The 24,578-nt window shown below is 41.0% G+C and overlaps 1 protein-coding gene across 2 annotated transcripts in view; it reads right to left on the reverse strand.

The window, feature by feature from the left end:
- Positions 1-446: 446 nt before the first annotated feature.
- Positions 447-24,578, reverse strand: part of cap1 (CAP, adenylate cyclase-associated protein 1 (yeast)) — a 51,551-nt gene continuing 27,419 nt past the window's right edge. For both annotated transcript variants that reach the window (XM_068011283.1, XM_068011284.1), the window contains exons 5-13: positions 24,123-24,266; positions 22,999-23,084; positions 21,520-21,625; positions 16,118-16,292; positions 13,353-13,525; positions 8,256-8,379; positions 7,180-7,262; positions 5,296-5,436; positions 447-2,668 (exon numbers count right to left, since the gene is read on the reverse strand). In XM_068011283.1, the coding sequence (XP_067867384.1) occupies positions 2,585-2,668; positions 5,296-5,436; positions 7,180-7,262; positions 8,256-8,379; positions 13,353-13,525; positions 16,118-16,292; positions 21,520-21,625; positions 22,999-23,084; positions 24,123-24,266 (1,116 nt within the window). In that variant the 3' untranslated portion in view covers positions 447-2,584. The remainder of the gene's footprint in view (positions 2,669-5,295; positions 5,437-7,179; positions 7,263-8,255; positions 8,380-13,352; positions 13,526-16,117; positions 16,293-21,519; positions 21,626-22,998; positions 23,085-24,122; positions 24,267-24,578) is intronic.

Raw genomic sequence — 24,578 nt, forward strand, 5'->3', positions numbered from 1 at the left:
TGAGGATTCATTTTGGAAGACTGAAGATTTCAAAGATGGCCTTTTTTTTTTGTTGAAAGTTCACTAAAACAGAGGTCTTGTTTGAAAACAACTTTACTGGATAGCATATGCCTTAAACTCAAACCGAAACCATGACAGCTTCAGTGAGATGTTTGCAGAGAAGTGACATGTCACGCTTGATCAGGAGGTGGTTTCATTTGAGATATTGTTTTGGTTCAGTTAGGTGTGGACAGTGTTGAAAAGCAGTCAGTTTTGTAGCCCGCTAAAAAGAAACCCCCCCAGATGATCTTTCCTGTACCTCAGAGACCCAGAGAAATCCAGAGTGATAACTAAATCCACCATACCATCAGCTTCTCAAGGCAATCAGGGATGAGCAATAAATGCTGGCCAAGCCAGCGCCATATCCCCCGAACAGAAAAAAACAAAGAAATGGCAATCATAGACACTTTAATAAGCAAGTTGGCAAATTTTATTTTTCAGTTTAATTCCTGACATACATAAGATAGCATAGTAACCAGAAGTAGCAAGACTGAGTTTAATCCCTCTTGTATATTACTGAAATTATGCAGATCAAGATTAATCAGGTTGAGAACATACAATACAGTAACTAAATTGTGACATCAAAAGATTGATGTTCACATCAATCTGTAGTTGCACAATTGATATCCTGTATGATCGAGGGCAGTAACTTGTTAAAAGCACAAGAACTGCTCACTGACCAATTACATTTTAAAATGTAAAAATGCATTGTACATTTCATATAAATGAGTACTCAAGTTCAAGGCAAATACATTAACCTCTTTAACTGTTTCAATCTTCAATTTATAATTTGCTGGAACAACCATGTTATCCAATTGTAGCCATATATACTCAGTATATTGATTGCATCTGGGAAATTCCCACCACTGTAAATTAGCAAACTTACAAAGACTGCAAGCATCTCCCAAAATATCCCAACAGAACTTGGACATGTAAATACACTGTAATCACAACAGAATTCAGAAATCATAATATACTCCATTTTAGACCCCAACTACTGTCCTGTTAGTACAGTACAATAGACATTTTTAATAAAAATTGAAATTAAGCATGTCCTAAAACTAATGCAAATATAAATGAACAGAAGCCCTAAAAATGTGTGAAGTAACAATCCTTTCACTGTGAATGGAACTAGTTTTCAATTGAAACACGATTCTGAAAGAGAAAATTGACTCATACATAGTGCAACCAGTGCTGAAATGTTAATATCCAGATACAAAATAGCCTTTTTAATCCATCTAATGAAACACTGGAGTAAATTAACACATTACAGAGAGGAATCAAAAGTAATTTAACCCTTTGGGCCTCTGGAATGATTTCTAGATTGAACTTTGGCACCAGAACTCAGGGAATGCATTGCATCAGCAATATCCTGAAGATACTGTATGCAATTCAGGAAGACTGAGACAAGATGGAGCCAAGTTCCAAATTTTTAATTATAATTATTTTAGCCACAACAGAGGATAAACCACAGTAGGGTCCCAACTTCAGCCCAAATATTATGCTATAAATAAAATTCAGGCAAGCAAACTGTAGAAATAGAACTCATGATGCCCCATTGGTAAAGTACATGATTGAGAAACAAAATGTTAGAGGATCCTTTTTCAATAGAAATGCTCATTTGAGTTTGGAAGGTATGGAATGCTGTAAAAATGTTAGTCCACAGTAACCTATCACTGCCCAAATCTCAGCTCTGTAGGAAATTAGACTGATATTTATAAATCAGTTTTCATACTTTCAAAACCAAAACCACAAGATTCGACAGCTAACTCCCATCAAAAAGAATTTTAGCATCTCATCCTTTTACCCCCAATTTTTGGTCTGGCTTGTCAATGAAGTTTTTACCATGGATGTGTTACAATTGTGCACATTGATTTATCTATTAAAGGCTACACAGTTTCTCCAAGCAGTGCAATGAATAGCTGTTTTACCCATAATTTAAAACTAAAAGCACAGCTCTTCCACAGAGCAGTCCTCAAAGCCTAATTGATCAAAGCAAGAAGCAAAATAAAGAAACTAAAAAGATAGCATTGTAATTGCATATCAGAACTCTATGTCTTGATGGCAGATCTTTTAGATTGGTATCCATGCACTGTAAAGTTTAGAAGTAATTTCTTTATGCAAGGTGAGAAAAAAAAGTGTCTCCTCACTGACCCATAAAAGAGCGAAGCAATGTTAATCTTCAGCAAAATTGCATTTTGGTGTAATATACTCGCTCATAGGAGTTCTCTCCAATTGTTTCCATCTCTTAACACTGTTCTACTCCCATGGATTCATGAACATGTGTTATACTACTAGAATCTTAGACCAGCCATCATGCTCTAATGCAGCTACTTTAGGCCATTTTGTACTAGAAAGAGTAATCCCAGTACTTTTGAGGTATATGCTGTAGCAGATTAATTACCTCTTGTGAGGAGTGATAGGACAGGTTTAAGAGTAGAATGTGCAGAAAGTTAGCTTGTTGCTTCTACAGATTAATCAGGCTCATTATTAGCGACGACATTAAGACCATGCCTGTAGATAAATGTCCCCAGGATCCGTACACTTAACAGGATATTTCTGTTACTGTAGTCTCCAGTTTATTCCCATTCCACACAGTCTTGTATTGTTCAGGGATGGGGTTCTCAACCTGAAGAAAACCAAAACAAGTGAACAATTGCTTAAAAATATTGTTCATAAAAATGCATGTAGTTTAAAAAAGAATCATGCTGAAGAACAGTTTCTACTTTATAAACATTGACAGCAGCACAGCATTTCATTTGGCTCAGAACACAGGTAATGTAGGAGCGATGAAAAGCCAGTCATGCTCACTGACATTTAGGCTCACTTTCAGCATGTGTGTAAAACAAATTTCACCTGCTGTTAGTGCAGCAGTCTAAAGCAACATTCCCTCAATGTTTTTTTCTTGTGCACAGCCTATTTATTTATTCATTGAAGTGCATAGGTCTTTAATTTTTTTTATGCGACCGTAACTTAAAGGTGCTGACTCATGCTCAGCCTGCACAACCGTGCAGCTTAGAGGGAACATTGGTCCAACATGTTTCACAGTTGGGAAATAGATTACCATGGATGGAGTTTAACCACACTGTATTATGCCACATCCTGTTGCAGTAACAAAGCAAAAAACAAACAGAATTTTAGTCCATCTGGCCAGCCCAAAATTACAATACCCATTAATTACCCACTCAAATCTGTATTTGATGCACCCTAAATCTTTCCACGCCATCTGCTTCCCTGGGAAGTCTGGACCACAACTTCACCGAGCCTTTTACATTTCAGCTTGTGTTCTGGGTTTGGAGCTTATAAAAACCTCAAACACAATACCCAGGTTCAACTCATCCATTTCCCTTAGGTACTTAAATACTTGAAAATCTCCCAAGAACTTCTTTTCTACACAGCATTCAACCACTTCTCAGTTCATATTCCATAAGAATCAGTATGTGCACCTTTTTTCTCACTCTCAAAGGGAGCTATACCAGTGCCTTATACTGGTTATTACTTTCTGGGAATTGTGTTTTATTCCTTAGGCTGTACACCTTAATGCAGTTAAGTTTTCTTTTGAGCTGCCACTGCTTTCTGTGAGCTACCTGTCAATAACCCCTGAATCCTCCCCTGCAATTCATCCTGTAGCCTAAAACCATTCTGTTAATATACCCACTGTATTTCCCAGTCTCACTGCTTTGCATTTATCCACATTCATTGGAATTTGGCACTCCCCAACCTGTCCAGATGCCCTTATATTTGGTTTGCCTTCTCCACATTATTTTGCCCTCAGCTCCAAAATCATTTATATACATTGTCAACAGCAATGTCCGCCTGCTCTGTAGACACAGGATCCATTCACAACAGCCAAAGACTTGCAGGTTGATAGGTTAATTGGCCATTATAAATTGCCTCTAGTATAGGTAGGTGGTAGGGAAATATAGGGACAGGTGGGGATGTGGTAGGAATATGGAATTAGTGTAGGATTAGTATCAATGGGTGGTTGATGGTTGGCACAGACTCGGTGGGCCGAAGGGCCTGTTTCAGTGCCGTATCTCTGTAACTGTAACTACCTTACTCTTCCTGGTCTTGAATATTTTTAATTCACCTCAAAAGTTTGCCTCATATTGCAGTTTCCTACCTTCTGGAATAATCGCTTACATGACACCTTACCAAAAAGCTTGAAGCTTTAAAAACACAGGCACAAAATTTCTGTCAGCATGGTCTGGCATTTCCTTGAAAAACTCAGGTATTTTGCTTTTAAGTAAATCTCCCTGCAATAAATTCATGCTGTTGCCCACTTATACCATAGATATCTGTGTTTGATCATTCTATCTTTTCAAGATACCTCTCAATACTTTACTCACAACAGACTCAATAGCCTGTCGTTAACGGATCAGCCCGTGTCCCTTTTTAAAGGTCGACTCTTTACCTGGGGATTGGAAAGCAGGCTACGTATGATCCAGGAATTTGTCCTCCCCTTGGATATTATAGATTGTTGTTCTTCACTATGGATAAGTACACATGCAGAAGCAGCCCTTTGGAGTTTCTGACCTCAATTAAGAAACACTCAATTTTAATAAGGACATGAGGTCTTAGTAGATAATGAAGTAGATCAGCCATGATCTTATTGAATGGCAGAGCAGACTTGAAGGGCCACAACAGCCTGCTCCAGCTCCTATTTCTTATGTTAAGACATGCAATCATTCAACATTTCTACCCAAGTGTAAAATATGGGCTGAGTATCAGTTAGGAGGCAAGTAGCAGTAACCTCCAACCATGCTTCAATTCAGTCAATTATGCTGTTTATGTATGATGTTCTATACCAAACTTCAGTCTGTGGGCCATATGTGACCTCCTGATGGCAGGCAATCTGGTTCAAGTCCCGACAACCTTGGCTGGTTTGTCCTGTTTGAATTTTGAGGACCTGGAGATTTGGAAAAGGCTCTGGCCTTTCATGGACTAGTCCAATCATAATGCCAAGACCGGTTTGAATCAGCAAATGGAGGTATAAGCAAATTAAGAATATGGATTGCAATTTGATCTGTAGCCCCATCCTCCATAGTAGGAATCTGCGCAATCTCCAAAGGTAATATCTTTTCTACACTGGCGATTTCTAAATTAAGTCTGGAGTACAGGGGACAGGAATAGAAAGAAAGAAAATGTGAGGGCAAGTAAACAGATTACTGTTGTATACGTAATGACTCACTGGACATGCTTCTGCCTCCCTACAGGTTTGTAAGTTTTTTTTTAAACAGAGAGAAATGTACTTACAAAATCATCCTTGACAGGAACAGAGACATTCATCTCGGAGGACTTGGCACTGATAATCTCACAACTGAGGGACTCCTTACTAAGATAGATATGGCAGCCATCAGTCTTATTGATGGATATAGTTGGCACTTTACCCATAACCTGTGGGGGGGAAACAAAAAAAAAAACAATTTTGGATACGGACTTTGCACAACCGGCAATCATCTGAATGAGGAACAATTCGGAAGGGTGGCCACCTACTGGAAATGTTAAAAGAAACTAAAAAAACCAAACCAGGTTCAATTTCAGCAATGTATGCTGAAAATTTAGTGATAACAGTTTGGAAATTAACTAAGGAAACATGGCACAGTATAATTATTCATTAACCTAATTTAATTGAAATGGACCTTTTTCTCATTTTGATGATTAGAGATCATAAGACTGCCAAAAAAAAGCAGTAGTGGCCATTAATATCAGTTTGGATCATTTTTTGGTAATAAATTGTTCGATTCTTGGAGCAGTGAATTAGTAAAAATAATTTGAGGGAGAAAACCCCATCCAAATTTTCACATTGGTTTCTTACCAAATATCAGATCCAGAGTGCTTGTGCATTGGATCAGTGATGTCAGCGTACAAGTATGTGCTGTATTATGGTGTTGATGTCGCAGATGTAATGTACACACGTCTCTGGATGTGACAGTCTTCCATTCTTAGGTATGAACACGACAGTACTGCACTGACAGTTGCCAGCAACAGTCCCCTTAAAAACTAATGTTGAAGACTGATGCAGGTCAGAAAAGGCACGGTTTGCTAAAAAGCATGATTGCAACTGTTTCCCATGATTGTGGCTAATCCCCTTTGTGTAATTGCAAGAAATTTTAATCTCATACAACAATAAACAGAGTCTTCAATTTAACTTTTAATAAAATCAATGGGTTAAGTGTGAATCTGATGGTCAGCCCCATAAAACTGGTGTCTGTGAACTGCGAAAAAGTTACCATTTCTCCCAGCATGCCCCCAATAAAAGATGCCTTGCTTCCTTTGAGTTTTAATAATGTTCAAAATAAAACTGATTCAATTTAGCAGTTTGAGGGTTTGATTTTTCCAATTTTTAAACAAAAACCTGAAAAGCCTCAAATTTTTACATTAACAATTACAACTAGCTTAATGATCTTTAAAAGATTTTCTATTCATAACAGAAGAGTAAAATTATGGTAACAATCACAGATTTCAATATATATTGCAGCTTGCTTGTAATAAATTTGAAATCAATACAACCTAAAGTATATTTTCTTATCAGGTTCAGCTGTGGTTCAGTTGGCATTACTCACACCTGAGTCAGAAGGTTGTGGGGTCAAGTCCCACTCCAGAGACTTGAGCACAAAAATTCAGGCTAACACTCCAGTGCAGTAGTGAAGGAGTGCTGTTCTGTTGGACTAGATCTTTCAGACTAGATCTTAAACAGAGGCCCCATCTGCCCTCTCAGGTGGATGCAAAAGATCACACGGCACTATTCCCAAGAAAAGGAGGCGAGTCATCCCCAGTATCCTGGCCAATATTTAGTCCTCAATTAACATCATATTGCTCTTTGTGGGAGCTCTTGCTGGGAACAAATTGTCTGCCACGTTGCCTACATTATTACACTGACTAAACTTCAAAAAAAAAGTACTTCACTGGTTGTCAAGTGCTTTGGGGAAATCCTGAGGGCGTGACTAGTGCTATATAAATGCCAGTCTTTTTAACTCTTTGGCCTACAGGTTTGCAGATGTTACAGGACAAATTAAGTTGCCTATTGTTGAAAAATTGTTGATGTTTCCTGCAATGTTCATTTCTTGTGTTGAAAGCTGTTATTGCTTTCAGATCAGATTGCTGAGAGTTATTTTTCCCCTCTCCTGCTTCAATTACCTGAATTTTCACATCCTTGCAATTAATGATCTCCACAATTCCAACAACATCTTCAAAAACTAGACCCAGTTTCTTACAGTTATCTGTAAAACAAAAAGCAACAAGATCTGTGTCAGGAATACACAATCTGGTCAGGAATAGATAGATACCAGTTACAAAAGGACCTCTCATTTTTCTATAAACATTGATGATATAATTGATTCCATTAATAAAGCCCTGCATATTGAGGTCAACTGTTGCACCCCAAGAGGTGCGTTGGCTAAGGTCAGCTAATTCACCAGATGGCAAGGACTGAACTTTGAAACTTCCTCACCTACATGGCTCAGTTACTCGTTGGACAAATGTACTGAGGTATAAGGGGGGGCCCTTTCATCACCAAGGTGGCTGCTATGAATGTTGTTATTATACTCCAAATTAGAGTTCAGGTTAGGTGCAAAAATAAACTTCAATACATAGTTGAGTGACAGAGACTGATAATTAGCGTGGTTTTATGTAAAGAAATTATACACAAGCTTTTCAATTGATCAGATTAAATTTGAAAATTAAAAACCGTGGACTAAATGAGGCAAATTGAGAGATTTACTCCAAAATTGTTACAACTTTGTAAATAACCAGTTTGTATTTTTGGATGCAATGTTTTTCTCAGAAATCACAATTAAGACCAAGTGTTTTTATACAATGAGGGGGAATTGAGGGAGAAGTCACCTTAGTATGTAGCTTTGCACCTCCTAGTGATGAATGATATGCCCAGGGAGCTGAATTTTCCTTCCAAAGACAGTGAGGGAAAACTCAGAAGGAGAAAATAAATGATTTTAAAGTCTTTTTTCCAAAAAGCTACCAGAAGTCTATCCAGATTTCACCAGAGATATATCAATAGCAAGTGAATTTGAGACACAAGTTACAAATAAAACAGACTTAGGGTCTATTAATTTGCTTGCCTGAAAGAAGAAAAGTAGACCAAGACACCAGGATTTTTCTGACTATTGAGCTGAAGCAGTCCTAATATTGGGAAAAACATTAATTTTATGCTTTTAAAAAGCATCTTAAAGAGCTAATTTCCACTCATTTCTGCTTACCAAGAGTGATTGAGTTGACCTTGCCTTTGATGGTAAGGGTACTGTGTGCACACTTGTACACATAAGCGACATGCTTCAACTCTGTGTCCTGAATCACCAGGTTACTGGCATTCTCTTGGTTTTCCTACAAACAGAAAACAATCAGACATTTTTCATTAGCAGTCTTGATTACTAAAGTAAAGCTTTCATGTAACTAAAAGGTGGTGTGGGAGTAATTTGAAAATCCCATATATTGAAGGATGGCTTGTTTACTCTCATTGATTAGCCCATGCACGAATCCTAGTTAAATTGCTGGTCAACCTCCCAGTATTCAATTAAGGTACTTCTGAAGAAAAAAAAAGGTCACGAGTTGATGTGAAAAACTGTCAAAAAGGACACATTTGCAAGATGCGGAGCTCCAGATTACCAGAAGATCCCAACTCCTCCTCCCCCCACAACCCCCCAATCCGACCTAAAATATCCACAAGTGCTGTGGAATTTTTTTTTCCCCAACTTTTCCCTTTCCCTCCCCCCCACCACTCCATTCCTGATAGCTCCTGACTGGTATCTTTTAGTAATTCATCAAAGTGGCCATTATTCAAGTACAAATCTGGACAGTGATTATCAATAGGTTATTTTACCATGAGGGCACCACAGTTGATTTGGATCATATAGTCAACAGTCTTCCATAGATACAAACTTACAGCTGCTTGGTCTCAAAGATCAGGCACAAGGTCCTGGTTAATTTTTCCAGTTGAACCTAGTGGCCCCAGTGTTGCCCTAGCTCAGATAAGCGAACATAGTAAACATCAGAAATTAAACCTTAGCTGGTTTTCAAGTTTTTTTATTTTTTAATTTACACATGGCCCCTACTGCAGCCTCCTTTATGCCATTGTTGAATGCTCCAATAATCTCAATAGCCTCCCATCCTCCATAAATGTCAGTTTCTGCAAAACTCTACTGAATAGTCTACCCTGCACTAAGTCCTGTTTGCCCATCAACCTCATGTGATCATCGCATTCCAGATCATCTCCCCCGCCCCAATACCTCAAGTTTGATATTCTCATCCTGGTTTTTGACATCCCTCCAAGATCTTGCCCCTCCATATCTATGTAAGCTTCTCTAGCCCTGAGAAACACTCCCAAACTCTTCATCTGTTTCTATCAGACATCCACAAATATACACATTACACTAGGGTCACATGAACAGTTATTGAGACACAATATTAACTAATTTTCCCTCATGGAGCTCGAATTGCGGTTCCAGCTGAAATTAGCTATCTAAACAAATACCAGGAATTGATCTAAGGACTCTCTTGTAAACATGGTATAATGGCACATTTGGTGATGTGTGTACCCATGAGATCTGGAGTGTTTTTCCAATCTCTGAAATCACACAACCTATAATCCAAGAAATGGTTATTCAGTCTAACTAAAGACTGGGGAGGCTGTGGTGTAGTGGCAGTGTCACTGGACTAGTAACCCAGAGACCCAGGGTATTGCTCAGGGGACATGGGTTCAAATCCCACCAGAGCAGAAGGTGGAATTTGAATTCAATTAATAAATCTGGAATTTAAAGCTAGTCTAAAGATGGCCATGAAACCATTGTTGATTGTTGTAAAAACCCGTCTGGTTCACTAATGTCCTTTAGGGAAGGAAATCTGCTGTCCTTACCTGGTCTGGCCTACACGTGACTCCAGATCCACAGCAATGTGGTTGACTCTTACATGCCCTCTGAAATAGCCTAGCAAGCCACGAAGTCAATAAAAAGGAATGAAACCGGATGGACCACCAGCATTGACCTAGGCACCGCAAATGGCAAACCCAGCCCTGTCGAACCTGCAAAGTCCTCCTTACTAACATCTGGGGGCTTGTGCCAAAGTTGGGAGAGCTGTCCCACTGACTAGTCAAGCAACAGCCTGACACAGTCATATTCATGGAATCATACCTGACAGACAATGTCCCAGATACTGCTATCACCATCCCCGGGTATGTCCTGTCCCACCGGCAAGACAGACCCAGCAGAGCTGGCGGCACAGTGGTATACAGTAGGGAGGAAGTTGCCCTGGGTGTCTTCAACATCGACTCTGTACCCCACGACGTCTCATGGCATCAGGTCAAACATGGACAAGGAAACCTCCTGATTACCACCTACCGCCCTCCCTCAGCTGATGAATCAGTACTCCATGTTGAACAGCACTTGGAGGAAGCACTGAGGGTGGCAAGGGCACAGAATGTACTCTGGGTGGGGGACTTCAATGTCCATCACCAAGAGTGGCTCGGTAGCACCACTACTGACCGAGCTGGTCAAGTCCTAAAGGACATAGCTGCTAGACTGGGTATGCAGCAGGTGGTGAGGGAACCAAGAGGGGAAAACATACTTGACCTTGTCCTCACCAATCTGCCTGCCGCAGATGCATCTGTCCATGACAATATTGGTAGGAGTAACCACCACACAGTCGTTGTGGAGACGAAGTCCCGCCTTCACATTGAGGATTCCCTCCTTCATGTTGTGTGGCACTACCACCGTGCTAAATGGGATAGATTACGAACAGATCTAGCAATGCAAAACTGGGCATCCGCGAGGCACTGTGGGCCATCAGCAGCAGCAGAATTGTACTTAACCACAATCTGTAACCCCATGGCCTGGCATATCCCCCACTCTACCATTACCATCAAGCCAGGAGACCAACCCTGTTCAATGAAGAGTGCAGGAGGGCATGCCAGGAGCAGCACCAGGCATACCTCAAAATAAGGTGTCAACCCGGTGAAGCTACAACACAGGACTATCTGCGTGCCAAACTGCATAAGCAGCATGCGATAGAGACAGCTAAGCGATCCCATAACTAACATATCAGATCTAAGCTCTGCAGTCCTGCCACGTCCAGCCATGAATGGTGGTGGACAATTAAACAACTAACTGGAGGAGGTGGCTCCACAAATATCCCCATCCTCAATGATGGGGGAGCCGAGCACATCAGTGTGAAAGATAAGGCTGAAGCATTTGAATCAATCTTCAGCCAGAAGTGCCGAGTTGATGATCCATCTCGGCCTCCTCCTGAAGTCCCCAGCATCACAGATGCCAGACTTCAGCCAATTCGATTCACTCCGCGTGATATCAAGAAACGACTGAAGGCACTGGATACTGCAAAAGCTATGGGCCCGAACAATATTCCGGCAATAGTACTGAAAGACCTGTGCTCCAGAACTTGCCGCACCCCTAGCCAAGCTGTTCCAGGACAGCTACAACACTGGCATCTAACCTGCAATGTGGAAAATTGCCCAGGTATGTCCTGTACACAAGAAGTAGGACAAGTCCAACCCAGCCAATTACCGCCCCATCAGCCTACTCTCAATCATTAGTAAAGTGATGGAAGGTGTCATCAACAGTGCCATCAAGCAGCACTTGCTTAGCAATAACCTGCTCAGTGACGCTCAGTTTGGGTTCCGCCAGGGCCACTCAGCTCCTGACCTCATTACAGCCTTGGTTCAAACATGGACAAAAGAGCTGAACTCGAGAGGTAAGGGGAGAGTGACTGCCCTTGACATCAAGGCAGCATTTGAATGAGTATGGCATCAAGGAGCCCAAGCAAAACTGAGGTCAATGGGAATCAGGGGGAAAACCCACCGCTCATTGGAGTCATACCTAGCGCAAAGCAAGATGATTGCGGTTGTTGGAGGTCGATCATCTGAGCTCCAGGATATCACTGCAGGAGTTCCTCAGTGTAGTGTCGTAGGCCCAACCATCTTCAGCTGCTTCAATTACCTTCCTTCAATCATAAGGTCAGAAGTGGGGATGTACGCTGATGATTGCACAATGTTCAACACCATTCGTGACTCCTCAGATACTGAAGCAGTCCATGTAGAAATGCAGCAAGACTTGGACTGATAAGTGGCAAGCAACATTTGCGCCACACAAGTGCCAGGCAATGACCATCTCCAACAAGAGAGAATCGAACCATCGCCCCTTGACATTCAATGGCATTATCATCGCTGAATCCCCAACTAACATCCTAGGGGCTACCATTGACCAGAAACTGAACTGGAGTAGCCATATAAATACCGTGGCTACAAGAGCAGGTCAGAGGCTAGGAATCCTGCGGCGAGTAACTCACCTCCTGACTCCCCAAAGCCTGTTCACCATCTACAAGGTACAAGTCAGGAGTGTGATGGAATTCTCTCCACTTGCCTGGATGGGTGCAGCTCCAACAACATTCAAGAAGCTCAATACCATCCAGGACAAGAGAGGTTGGATAGGCTTGGGTTGTTTTTGCTGGAGCAGAGAAGACTGAGGGGTGACCTGATCGAGGTGTCCAAGCTTATGAGGGGCATGGACAGGGTGGATAGGGAGCAGCTGTTCCCCTTAGTTGAAGGGTCAGTTACGAGGGGTCACAAGTTTAAGGTGAGGGGCGGGAGGGTTAAGGGGGATTTGAGGAAGAACTTTTTTACTCAGAGGGTGGTGACGGTCTGGAATGCCCTGCCTGAGAGGGTGGTAGAGGTGGGTTGCCTCACATCCTTTAAAAAGTACCTGGATGAGCACTTGGCACGTCATAACGTTCAAGGCTATGGGCCAAGTGCTGGCAAATGGGATTAGGTAGACAGGTCAGGTGTCTTTAATGCATCGGTGCAGACTCGATGGGCCAAAGGGCCTCTTCTGCACTGTATTATTCTGAGATTGTGACAAAGCAGCCCGCTTGATTGGCACCCCATCTACAAACATTCACTCCCTCCACCACTGATGCACAATGGCAGCAGTGTGCACCATCTACAAGATCCACTGCAGCAACGCACCAAGGCTCCTGAGACAGCACCTTCCAAACCTGCGACCTCTAGCAACTAGAAAGACAAGGCAGCAAATGCATGGGAACACCACCACCTGCAAGTTCCCCTCCAAGTCACACACCATCCTGACTTGGAACTATATCACTGTTCCTTCACTGTCACTGGGTCAAAATCCTGGAACTCCCTTCTAAAACAGCACTGTGGGTATACCTACCCCACATGGACTGTAGCAGTTCAAGAAGGCAGCTCACCACCACCTTCTCAAGGGCAATTAGGTATGGGCAATAAATGCTGGCCAGCAATGCCCATATCGCATGAATGAATAAAAAAAACTCACCACTCTCCATTTCTTTCCTTCCAATTCTAGCATGGGTGGATCTTTCTTGGCAGTTGGCTTTGGTGATGGAGTAGCTGCTTTGAATGGCTTTGGACCAGAACTGGCAGGTACACTTGTGTTTCTTAACACTGGGTTCTTGTGAGTTTTATGGCTGTCCGGCACGTGCTTCAGTCCTGAATTAAATGAACAGATGCTTACCGCTTAATCCAAGATATATTTTTCTTGACCTCTTCGCTCATCTCCAGCCCTATGCATCTTAAACCATTGTGTAAAGTACCGTCTACTACAGAAACATTCAAACTTTGTCTTTGTAGGCCATGTTTGTGCACACCCATTGAACCTCATGACCCAAAATTTAAATCCACCTTTGCCATTTGCACAGATCTCAAGTTGGAGATACTAAGTATCTTAGTTTAGGATTTAACTACTGATGAGGCACTAGCACTAAAAACACCTTTCTTCAAATCTCCTGGCTACAGGAAATTCAATAAACCAATATAAAAACACAAATAGGATGAGTTAGCTAGGCTTCAAGGGCCAGACTTACAGGGCTCAGGGGAGGTACACATGGTCAATAGGCTTCAATGTGGACACCCTGCTTTACTGCGCCAGTGTGCAATTCACATCTCCTGTATTAGTTGTATGTGCAGCATCTTTGTACAAGCTTTATGAATCCCTGCTGCAGTCTTTTCCCCCCATTGGTCTGCACTCAGTTCCAACAGAGGTCTAAGTGAAAGTATGTTAACTCATCCATCCCCCATTTCAGTTTTCAAGTGAATGACAATTTCTAAGAGGAACCTCATGCAAAGATAACTCTGCGAGCATTTTTAAATTTGCATTGTCAAACAGAATGTTCCACCTTACTGCTTCTCTCCTGAATGTTGCACCTTATGTCATTGATCATTAGGTAGGAGCAGTAGCAATCCACTTTTTAAGTATAAGCCTTGAAAGTGTGTCAGCAAGCCACTGAACCATGATCACAGCTAAGGCCAATCCTGTTCTCATACACATTTCAAGCAGGGGTTATTAGATAGTAATCAGAAGCATGAATATAGGTTTCTTCCCCATTTTTAGATTGGAGGGTGTGGCCAAATGTATTCATCCTTACCCTGCTGCAACAGACCATCAAACCTGGAAGCTTCCTTCCAGTGCGAGACAACAGCAGCAGCGTAAGTATACTACCAAACCTTCAGGGCACTTATCCAAATAGATTTTAAAACTTGCACTGAAGAAAATGTATTTTGGTGATAAAACAAAGTGCTTAATTATCAGTTAATTTTATTAAAAATTGAGATTTTTCAACCTAGCCCCACAATCTTTCAATTTGTGTTTTACAGGTGGGTGGGGTGGGAAGTGGAGAAGGATAATAAAAGCATTTCAACTTTCATACATTATTCAAATGGATGCTTACTTGATGCAGAGCTACCAGTATCCATTTCCCTTCTCACAGCTAATGGATACCGCATCTTTTTATATTTAAAGTACATAGGAAATAGGAGCAGTAGGCCATTCGGCCCCTTGAGCCTGCTCCACCATTCAACTAGATCATGGCTGATCATCTACCTCATGGCTGATCATCTAACTCAATGCCATTTTCCTGCACTATCCCCATATTCCTTGATATCTTCAATATCTAGAAACCTATCTATCTCTATCTTGAACATACTCAATGACTGAGACACCATTGCCCTCGGGGGTTGAAAATTACAAAGATTCACCACCCTCTGAAGAAATTCCTCCTCATCTGTCCTAAATGGCCTACCTCTTATTGACAGTATCCCCTGTTTCTAGACACACCCCTGCCTGTATCTACCCTGTTGAGCCCTGCAAGAATAGTGTATGCGTCAATGAGATCACCCCTCATTCTTCTAAACTCTAGAGAATATAGGCCCAGTCACCTCAATTTCTCCTCATAGGACAATCCCACCATCCCAGGAATTAGTTTGGTGAACCTTCGCTGCACTCCCTCTATGGCAAGTATATCCTTCCTTGGCTAAGGAGACCAAAGTCTCCAAATGCAGGAACTCACCAATAAACCTTGTTCCAAATAAATCCAAATTACTATTCCTCTCCGCCCTGTAAAAAACAAAAAGGGCAGGAAAGCCCTGTAAAAAACTAAAAAGGGCAGGAAAGCCCTGTAAAAAACTAAAAAGGGCAGGAAAGCCCTGTAAAAGACTTACATTTATATAGCACTTTTCACAACCGGACATCTCAAAGCACTTTACAGACAATGAAGCACTTTTGAAGTGTAGTCACTGTGTTAATGTAGGAAATGCGGCAGCCAATTTTGTGCATAGCAAGCTCCCACAAACAGCAATGTGATAATGATCAGATAATCTGATTTTGTGATGTTGATTGAGGGATAAATATAGGCCAGTACACCAGGGCTAACTCCCCTGCTCTTCTTAGAAATAGCACCATGTGATCTTTTACATCCACCCGAACAGGCAGATGGGACCTCTTAACGTCTCACCCGAAAGATGGCACCTCTAGCAGTGCAGCTCTCCCTCAGTACGGCACTGGAGCGTCAGCTTTTATTTTTGTGCTCAAGCTCTGGAATGGGACTGGAACCCTGAACTCAGGAGTGCTACCAACTGAGCCACAGATGGCACGCAAGGTAGCATTACATTTGAACAGACTATCCTGCTATTGGTCCAACTGTTAGAGATCAGAAATAATTATAGATTTTGTGGTCCATTTACACCAGGGTGGTGATTTCAGATTAGGCACCAAAAAAAAACCTCAACATGCAGTGTATTACTTACTACTTGTAATTGCTGCTCCCTTGTTAAGATCGCCAAATAGAGCTGCTCGTGAACTAGTCGTGTCCCCTGTGGAAGAAGCCACTGGAGGTGGCAGTGGTCCAGGAGGAGGAGGAGGAGGGGGAGTTCCGCCTGATGAAGGTAGTACAGAACCAGAAGATGCTGTTGCTTTAGGGCCCTTGAAAGAAAATGGGGGAAAAAAAATCACTTTTCAAAACCATAGATTAAGGACATCCCGATGAAGACTCCTAATACGAGGTATGGAAAAGTTTACCACCACCAGGTACAAGGATACATCAATTTTAGCAATTCACTGCACTCAAAAGGTGAGCAAAAGATCCTTCCATAAAGGTCAAAAGATAAAAACTCAATGTAATTAAAAATCTGCTCATTATTTTCATAGACCTCTCAAATTCACAAACTGCAGACATTTGCAGTATATATGTGCCAAGATCCAGTAATTACATATTGGCTCCAGCCAAGTATGTAGCTGCTCCCTCACCCCTCAAATTTCACAATTTAGTCACATGGACTGGAAGCTGGGGTGGGGAGGTGGGGGAAGAAGTTGACTGCTGCCAAAATAAAACAGATTAAAATAATCCTGATATTTTCTTCAAATTTTCAAACAGCCAACCTATGTTTTTCTTTCAATAAAGTTACAAGACTTACAAGAAACCAGAAAACAGATGACAGCAAGTATTGGTTACAGGTCACCCCCTATAGCAAAACATTTTGCTTGAACTGTAGTAGATGCAGTACAAAAGGGGCTCAAAATGAATCCTTGCTAGGAGCTACCCCTATGTTACAAGGTTGTGTGGAAACAATGAGAATTCAAAAACATTGAAATTTATATATAGGAGGTGGCAATTGCGGCAATCGCATTTATGATTCATGTCCTTTCTGAGAGCTATCCACTAACTGCCCTATCTTTAAATTTTTGTTTCATTCATATGTTTTAAAATATAGAAACACAGAAAATAGGAGCTGGCCATTCGGCCCTTTGGGCTTGCTCCACCATTCACAAAGGATAATGGCTGATTGCCTAATTCAGTACCAGGTTCCCACTTTTTCCCCCATATCCTTTGATCCCTTTGGCATTAATATATCTATCTCCTCTTGAATTTATTTAATGATTTGGCCTCCACTGCCTTCTGCGGTAGAGAATTCCACAGGTTCACCACCATCTGAGTGAAAAATTTCCCATCTCGGTTCCAAATGGCATACCCCGTATCCCGAGACTGTGACCCCTGGTTCTGGACTCCCCAGCCATTGGGAACATCCTCCCTGCATCTAACTTGACTAGTCCTGTTAGAATTTTATAGGTTTCTACGAGATCCCCTCATTCTTCTAAACTCTCGTGAATTTAGGGGTAGTCGACCCAATCTCTCCTCATACATCAATCCTGCCATCCCAGGAATCAGCCTAGTAAATCTTCTTTGCATTCTCTCCATGGCAAGAATGTCCTTTCTCTGATAAGGAAGACCAAAACTGCACACAATACTCCAGATGTGGTCTCACCAAGGTCCTGTCTAACTGCAGTAAGACATCCTTGCTCCTGTACTTAAATCCTCTTACAATGTAGGCCAACATACCATTCGCCTTCCTAATTGCTTACTGCACCTGAATGCAGGGTTTCAGTGACTGGTGTACAAGGACACCCAGGTCTCGTTGCACCTCCCCCTTTCCCAATCTATCACCGTTGAGATAATAAGCTGCCTTTCTGTTTTTACAACTAAAGTGGATAACCTCACATTTATCCATGTTATACTGCATTTGCCCACTCATCCAACTTGTCCAAATCACATTGGAGCCTCTTTGCATCCTCCTCAAGCTCACTTCCCCCTCCCCGCACCCCCTCCCCAGCTTTGTGTTGTCTCCAAACTTGGAAATGTTACATTTAGTTCCCTCACCCAAGTCATTAATATATATTGTGACTAGCTGGGGCCCAAGCACTGATCACTGCGGTACCCACTAGTCACTGCCTGTCACCCGGCAAAAGACCCGTTCATTCCTACACTGTTTCCTGTATGTCAACCAATTCTCAATCCATGCCAGTATATTACCCCCAATCCCATGTGCTTTAATTTTGCACACTAATCTCTTGTGGGACTTTATCAAAAGCTTTCTGAAAATCCAAATACATCACATCCACTGGTTCTCCCTCATCTATTCCACTAGTTACATCCTCAACAAACTCCAGCAGATTTGTGAAGCATGATTTCCCTTTCGTAAACCCATGCTGACTTTACAACCTATTACATCCTCTACTTGCACCATTTTTGGTGGTATCTTCCATGTTCTAATAACACTGCAGAAACAAAAAAAATCTCTCCCTTCATTCATCTTCAATTCATGCTCTCTAATTACCAACTCACTCATGAATGGAATTAGTTGTTTTCCTATTTACTACAACAAAGTGCTTCATAACTACCTATCCTGATCTCCTAAGATTTCCTGTTCTAATGGGAAGAGCTCCAATTTTTCTAGTTTCTCAATTTAAAGCCTCATATCTAGTGCACATTTTGATTGTGTCAAATTTCTAATAAACCAGTGCAGTGAACAGGGCTATTGCAATAGGTATGGGTTGATATTAGCTGAAAGAATCTTTTGCACAACACAGCAGAAACATCAAGCAGTGCAACTGTAGTGCAAGTCCCTGTTCCAGCCCTTCTAGAAATAACCAGTTGTGTAACATTCCATTAACAATGGTAATGGAAACCATTCCTGATTGGAAACATTATTTCCAGCGATAACGTAGTGATACAATGAGCAAAACTGAACCACCTTTAGCTCTACAATGAATAATTCCCTCTCCAAGGAACCACACCACAGCTGTTTAGAGCTCAGAAGTGGCTCATTATGTCAGTACCAGGCTTTTTGCTGAAACAATTCAAAAGTACCCCAATTGACCTGTTATGAGACATTCACTGCACAGGATGCAGCCATTTGGCCCCTCGAGTCCATGCCAACTCCACAGAGCTATGCAGTCAGTCCCAATCCCCGTAGCCATGCAAGTTTATTTCTCTATGCTGGCCATCCAACTTCCTCTTGTAGTCATTGATCATCTTTGCTTTCACCACCATTTTGGACAGCGAGTTCCAGGTCATTACCACCCGTTGCGTAAAAACATGCTTCCTCATATTCCCCCTGCATCTTTTGCCCAAAACTTTCAATGCGTTCCCTCTTCCTTGTACCATTTGTTAATGAAAACAGATTTCCCTGGTCTAACTTATCTAAACTTGCCATAATCTTGTACACTTCTATTAAATCACCTCTCAATCTCCTTTGTTCTGAGAACAAACGCAGCCTTTCCAACCTAACCTTGTAACTAAATCCTCCATCCCTGGAACCATTCTGGTAAATCTCCTCTGCACCCTCTCAAGGACCCTCACATCCTTCCTGAAGTGTGGTGAATTCAGTCCCAAAGATTTGTATCCTAAATTTATCCTATTTAGTTGTGGGACCTTGCTGTATACAAATGAACTGCTGTCTTCACCTACATAAGCAGCTTTAAAGTGTTTGTGCCATGCAGAGGCAATAAGCTGCTGTTCTTTTCTCTGCACAGAATTACCAGAATAAAGGCATTAGTCCTAAATATAAAAAATCTGTTCAAATGCCTTACCAGTATCAGACACTTCCAATAAGGGCTCGGAAAGGGAGGGGACGGGGAAAACAAAATCACATTTTGCTATCAACTAGCGCCAGAGCAGCACATGGATAAAAGGAAGCAATAAATCAAAACTCCTTAATTAGAGAAAAAAAATCTTAAGGCTGCATTAATGTATACTATCTATAAAATGAGACCATTACATCTGATTCATGCTATTTCTGAATTAGGAATCACCTTAAAATACTGGTGTGGAGAAAAAGGGCAAGAGGATGAGCATTTTGCATCACAACCTTATTCCAACAGTTCAAATCCCAGGGGCCATACCATGAAAATTACTGAAAAATGGTCAACATTGTCTCAACACCATCATCTGCACAGACTCATGATTTAAAGAAACTGTTTTGAGATTAGCCCAGTAATAATTAACCCAATTATTTGGTACAGAGTGCAACTGAACATTGCTGTTCCATTTATATCTGCCAAAGCCAGTTGCTACGAAGTGTGCATTCTTCAGCATTGACCATTTTCTTAGATGGGCATATTATTTTGTGCAACTGAAGTCATCTATTAAGTGATAACATTCAATGCATACATAATGAAAACCATGCAAACTGCCATAAACCAGACAAGCTCCATTTCAGATATTGGCCCTTTGCCCTCTCACACAACCTTGGGTAGTTGTTTGAGCTACTACATTCCTGTTCTCAAATTCTCTACTAGGTCCCACCTCCTTGCCACTTTCATCCTTGCTTTCAAAAAGTAACTTAAAAATCTCTATGATCATGCTTTAAGCACGCATCTCTATGCTCTATCCTACTTCATCACTTTCCTGTAAAGTAGTTTGGAAACTTAATGCATAAGGAGCACTGCATAAGCGCAAGTTGTTATTCAGAACTGCCCAGAAGTATAGTCTTTTAATCCTGAAACTAATGTAGCATTTAACTTATTTCATGCATTTTACAATTTGATTAGAAATAACGTGCAAAATCAATTTTGTATTGGAGATTTCTTGAAGAAACTATCGGCTTTTAGTGAGAATGTCTAAAAGCCCACATAAGTTTTATTCAAAGCATTAGACACTTAAGTACTCATTTCCAGATGAAGAGCGTGTACTACAGTTGACCAATTTCCATGCTGCCATTTCTGTAAATAAAGAATGGGCCCCTCAAGGATGGTCAGTTTATCTGATTCACACGCTCCCATTTCCCCAGTCATTTTTGAATAACTTGAAAATTCAGAGTCGTCTTTTACTTTGAAAAAAGTCTTACGCTCCACAATGTCCTTAGGAATAAATCCATCATTAAAACACAAGCCACTACATCACGGGTTTGGTTCCCAATCTGTACTGTTATCCTACCTTAAGGTAGGGAGCGACTGGGATGCAATCAATGCCTCAGCACCGTTGGCCTGGGAGGGGGAGTTCCAAGTTGTTGTCTTCATGCGTAGTCCTAGACTGCAAATGTTTGCAGGCTATTTGACTGTGGCAACCAGGGGTAATAATAAGCAGGAGAAGCCGATGGTGATAGTTGGTCCATATCATCTCACCGGATGCCCCCACACACGAGAAATTTCAAACAGGGATCATTGGCTTGCAACTACTGCATCCATTGTTTGACCCTTGCAAAGCAAGGCACTGAGATGAACTGTAGTATCCCCTTTACTTACACTGGCTGAGGTCAGTGAACTCAATGCAAACCAGGTCTGTGTGGTTCAATGACAGCAGACAGCACAATAATCTAGTGAGCCAGAGGAGATCAGCACCAAATGGTTCCATACAAAAAAAGGCACTACTTACAGTCTTGCTCCATGAAAGCCCAGTGGTGTGGTTTGCTTTGATGTATGCTTGAAGTGCAGTCCAGAAGCTTATATAGGCCTTAACCCACTCCACATGCCTTTTATCACTGTAATTGAAAAAAAGGTCACTCGAGTTAAAATATCAGCCCTTTCTACAAGCTTCTCCTTCCTTCCATTTTCTCTCTTCTTTGCGTCTCACTCTATACCTCATCGTCAGTACATCTCACCTATTATATCAGGGAGATTAGAGGAAAGCAAGAGATTTGAGCTGGGATCAAATTTGTGGTCTATGAGAGGGGCACCAAGGACTGGAGTGAGAGCAAGCTGATCTTTCCATCATTATCATGCTGCATCTAGTGCTGTGCCCAGACCAATAGTGACTTGCCCTGGAATTGCTGCTACAGTGGCTGTGGTTGAGAAAAAATGGCAATCAGAACCTAGGAGTTAAAATTCTCAAAGAAATAAAAATGTAAAAGGACTGGGTGATTTAGCACCTACTGCTGTGTCGATAGGCCCAGTCTTTCCATTGTAGCTTAGTGCAAAATGCAATTGTGCATCATTTTTCAAGACAGTTGGAGATGGTTCACCCAAACTCCCTCTTTCTACCCTTCCCCTTGTTGCCTCACCTCCATGCTGATTTCAAAACTGTCATTTTCAGAACCAAGTGTGGAGACCGTCTGCAGAGCAGGATCAGATTGGAAACATAGGAACAGTTTTGGTAACAATGTGGGAAATTTAATTTGGTTTGTATTGATGAATCAAATATGAGCAACATGGAGTACCATGGACACAATCTATTTTCAAATATATGCAGGAATTTACTGAAACAGTATACTTTTGTCTACAAATCAATTAAATATTCATCAAAAAGTTAACTGCAAAAAGAAAAACAAAATTCTGCTGCCATTTTGATTTCAAGATCTTTAAAGGTGACGACTGAAACATTACATGATACATGGCAATCTATTTTACTATCTGGCATTACAGATGCTGAAAGGTTTTCAAACTGAAAGATTCATTTCTGGATCACCATATGCTTGCTTATGCCCAGCTCAGAGCTGCACTGGTTACCAACAAGGTTGAGGTAATTGGTGGACAGAAATGGAGAGAAGAAAAGATGTTTTTATGACCTGGGAATTATCCAATCATTACAGGGTTATCCAAAGTGATGAATGTGGATACAGAAAGCATCAACTTTGAAAATATCACAATACATTCAAAATACTTTAAAGAATTTAAAATTTTGTTTTGTTGTTGCATTGATAATCATGTTGATTTGTGAAAACGATGTAAAGCTTAGATGAGGAATTTGGTTGAAATCAGACAGGGTATGTGCGAAAATTATACAGGAGTTGCCATTATGGTAATTTGTGGAAAATTATGTACAAAAAAATTAACCTAATAAACTATTTTCATAGCTAATAAAACTTTGTAAATGCAAAAGGAATCCAAAGGGAATGATAGTAAGTGGCAGTCATACGTGTCTTTGTACTCCTTCAGAATCCTATTGGTGTAAAATATAGCAGCATCAGTCATCTCCTTAACGTAAGGACCAGGTTTTGGAACCTAGAAAGGAAACGCATCATTAGTTTCCATGTCAAGTGGTGCTGTTCTTTACTGAAAGAATGCCAGTTTTACAACCTGTTATATACTTAAACAGCAGAAGCCAACTTCACAATTCCAAAAAGAAAAGCATTCACATTTACGGTTCCCACCACATCATGGACAACAAGTGCTAACCATTTTTCGTTTATGTAGGACTCAATTAAAAAGACACCGTTTATAACATACAAAGCCAGTTGGACGATTTCAGGCAGTTCAAAAAGTTTTGCACACCTCACTAATCCCTTGTTTTTCTCTATATAAAAAAAGGTTCTGCTGATTTCAGGCAAAGTCAGGTTATCAAGCAGCTTCAATCAGCTGTTTGCACCTTAGAGTGCAATCAATTTCGTGAGGAGATTCTTAGTATTGATACAGATGCAACTAATAATTACAAAAGGCAACTGCAAAATGTGGACATCAGGCATTTTGCATCAAGCCTGTTTTTAAAAAAAAATATGCATGAGAAATGTTTGCATTACATGTAGAAAAATGTCGATAGCCAGATGAGGTTTTGGTGTGGATCACATCAGTTGGTCATGTTCAATTAAGACATGCTGTTTTACTGCTAAAATCTATTATGGTTTTAATGCCTACTGTGTATAGCCGGTAAATCATGTCAACACCAACATGCCCACTATAATTGGTGAGGACTGTGCCAACAGTTGCAGTTTGCTTTCATTTTGCTCACTGCTGTTTCTCTCCTTCATTTTGCCCAACTAACAAGTGATTCTATGAGAGCCACCCTAATCCAGTCAATTTGCAACTCCAATACCGAATAAGTTGTGAATATAAATTTACTTATTTTTGTTCACTTTGAAGAGAAAGTTTAAGTAAATCTCCACGTTAAGTAGGCATCAAAAAAATCCACATTTTGAAAAATAAGTCCCTTATCAAAAGCATATCAGAAATAACGAACATAAGCCATACCAAATCAGGTCAGTGTCCTCCTATTAACATTACTGGGCAGGACTGCTTGCTTAGTTGAACAAGTAGAATACTTACAACTGCCAACCATCCCAGACCAGGAATGCTCTCACTAATTGCAGATAGATGATTAAACTGTTTGCTTGCACGGTTTTTCTCTTTGAAATCTTGGATCTGCAGAATTTTATTGGTGAGTGGCTGAAGTAGTTGGGTCAATTCGTTCTGCAAAAACAAAGGCACGGTGTTAGTATTGCAGAAAGCTAATCAATAACGCGGAAAATAGCATGCAAGTTAAACACAGCTTGAAAAAAAAAAGCAAAATACTTTATCCAACTGTGTGCAGTAAGCTCAGCTGCAGATAAAGATATATTGAATGACTGCAGATCCCATGAATCCCAGTTTGAAAATTCTCTGGTCCAGAATAACATCCTTGCCAAAAGGGAAATCAATGTACTGTTTATCCTTGGAAAAGTGCAACAACGGAGCTCGTCACTAGCAGGTGAAAAAATGCCTTCCAAGGTGACCGTTTTTCAG

The sequence above is a fragment of the Heterodontus francisci genome, chromosome 31 (assembly GCF_036365525.1).
Source record: "Heterodontus francisci isolate sHetFra1 chromosome 31, sHetFra1.hap1, whole genome shotgun sequence".
Classification (NCBI taxonomy): Eukaryota; Metazoa; Chordata; class Chondrichthyes; order Heterodontiformes; family Heterodontidae; genus Heterodontus; species Heterodontus francisci.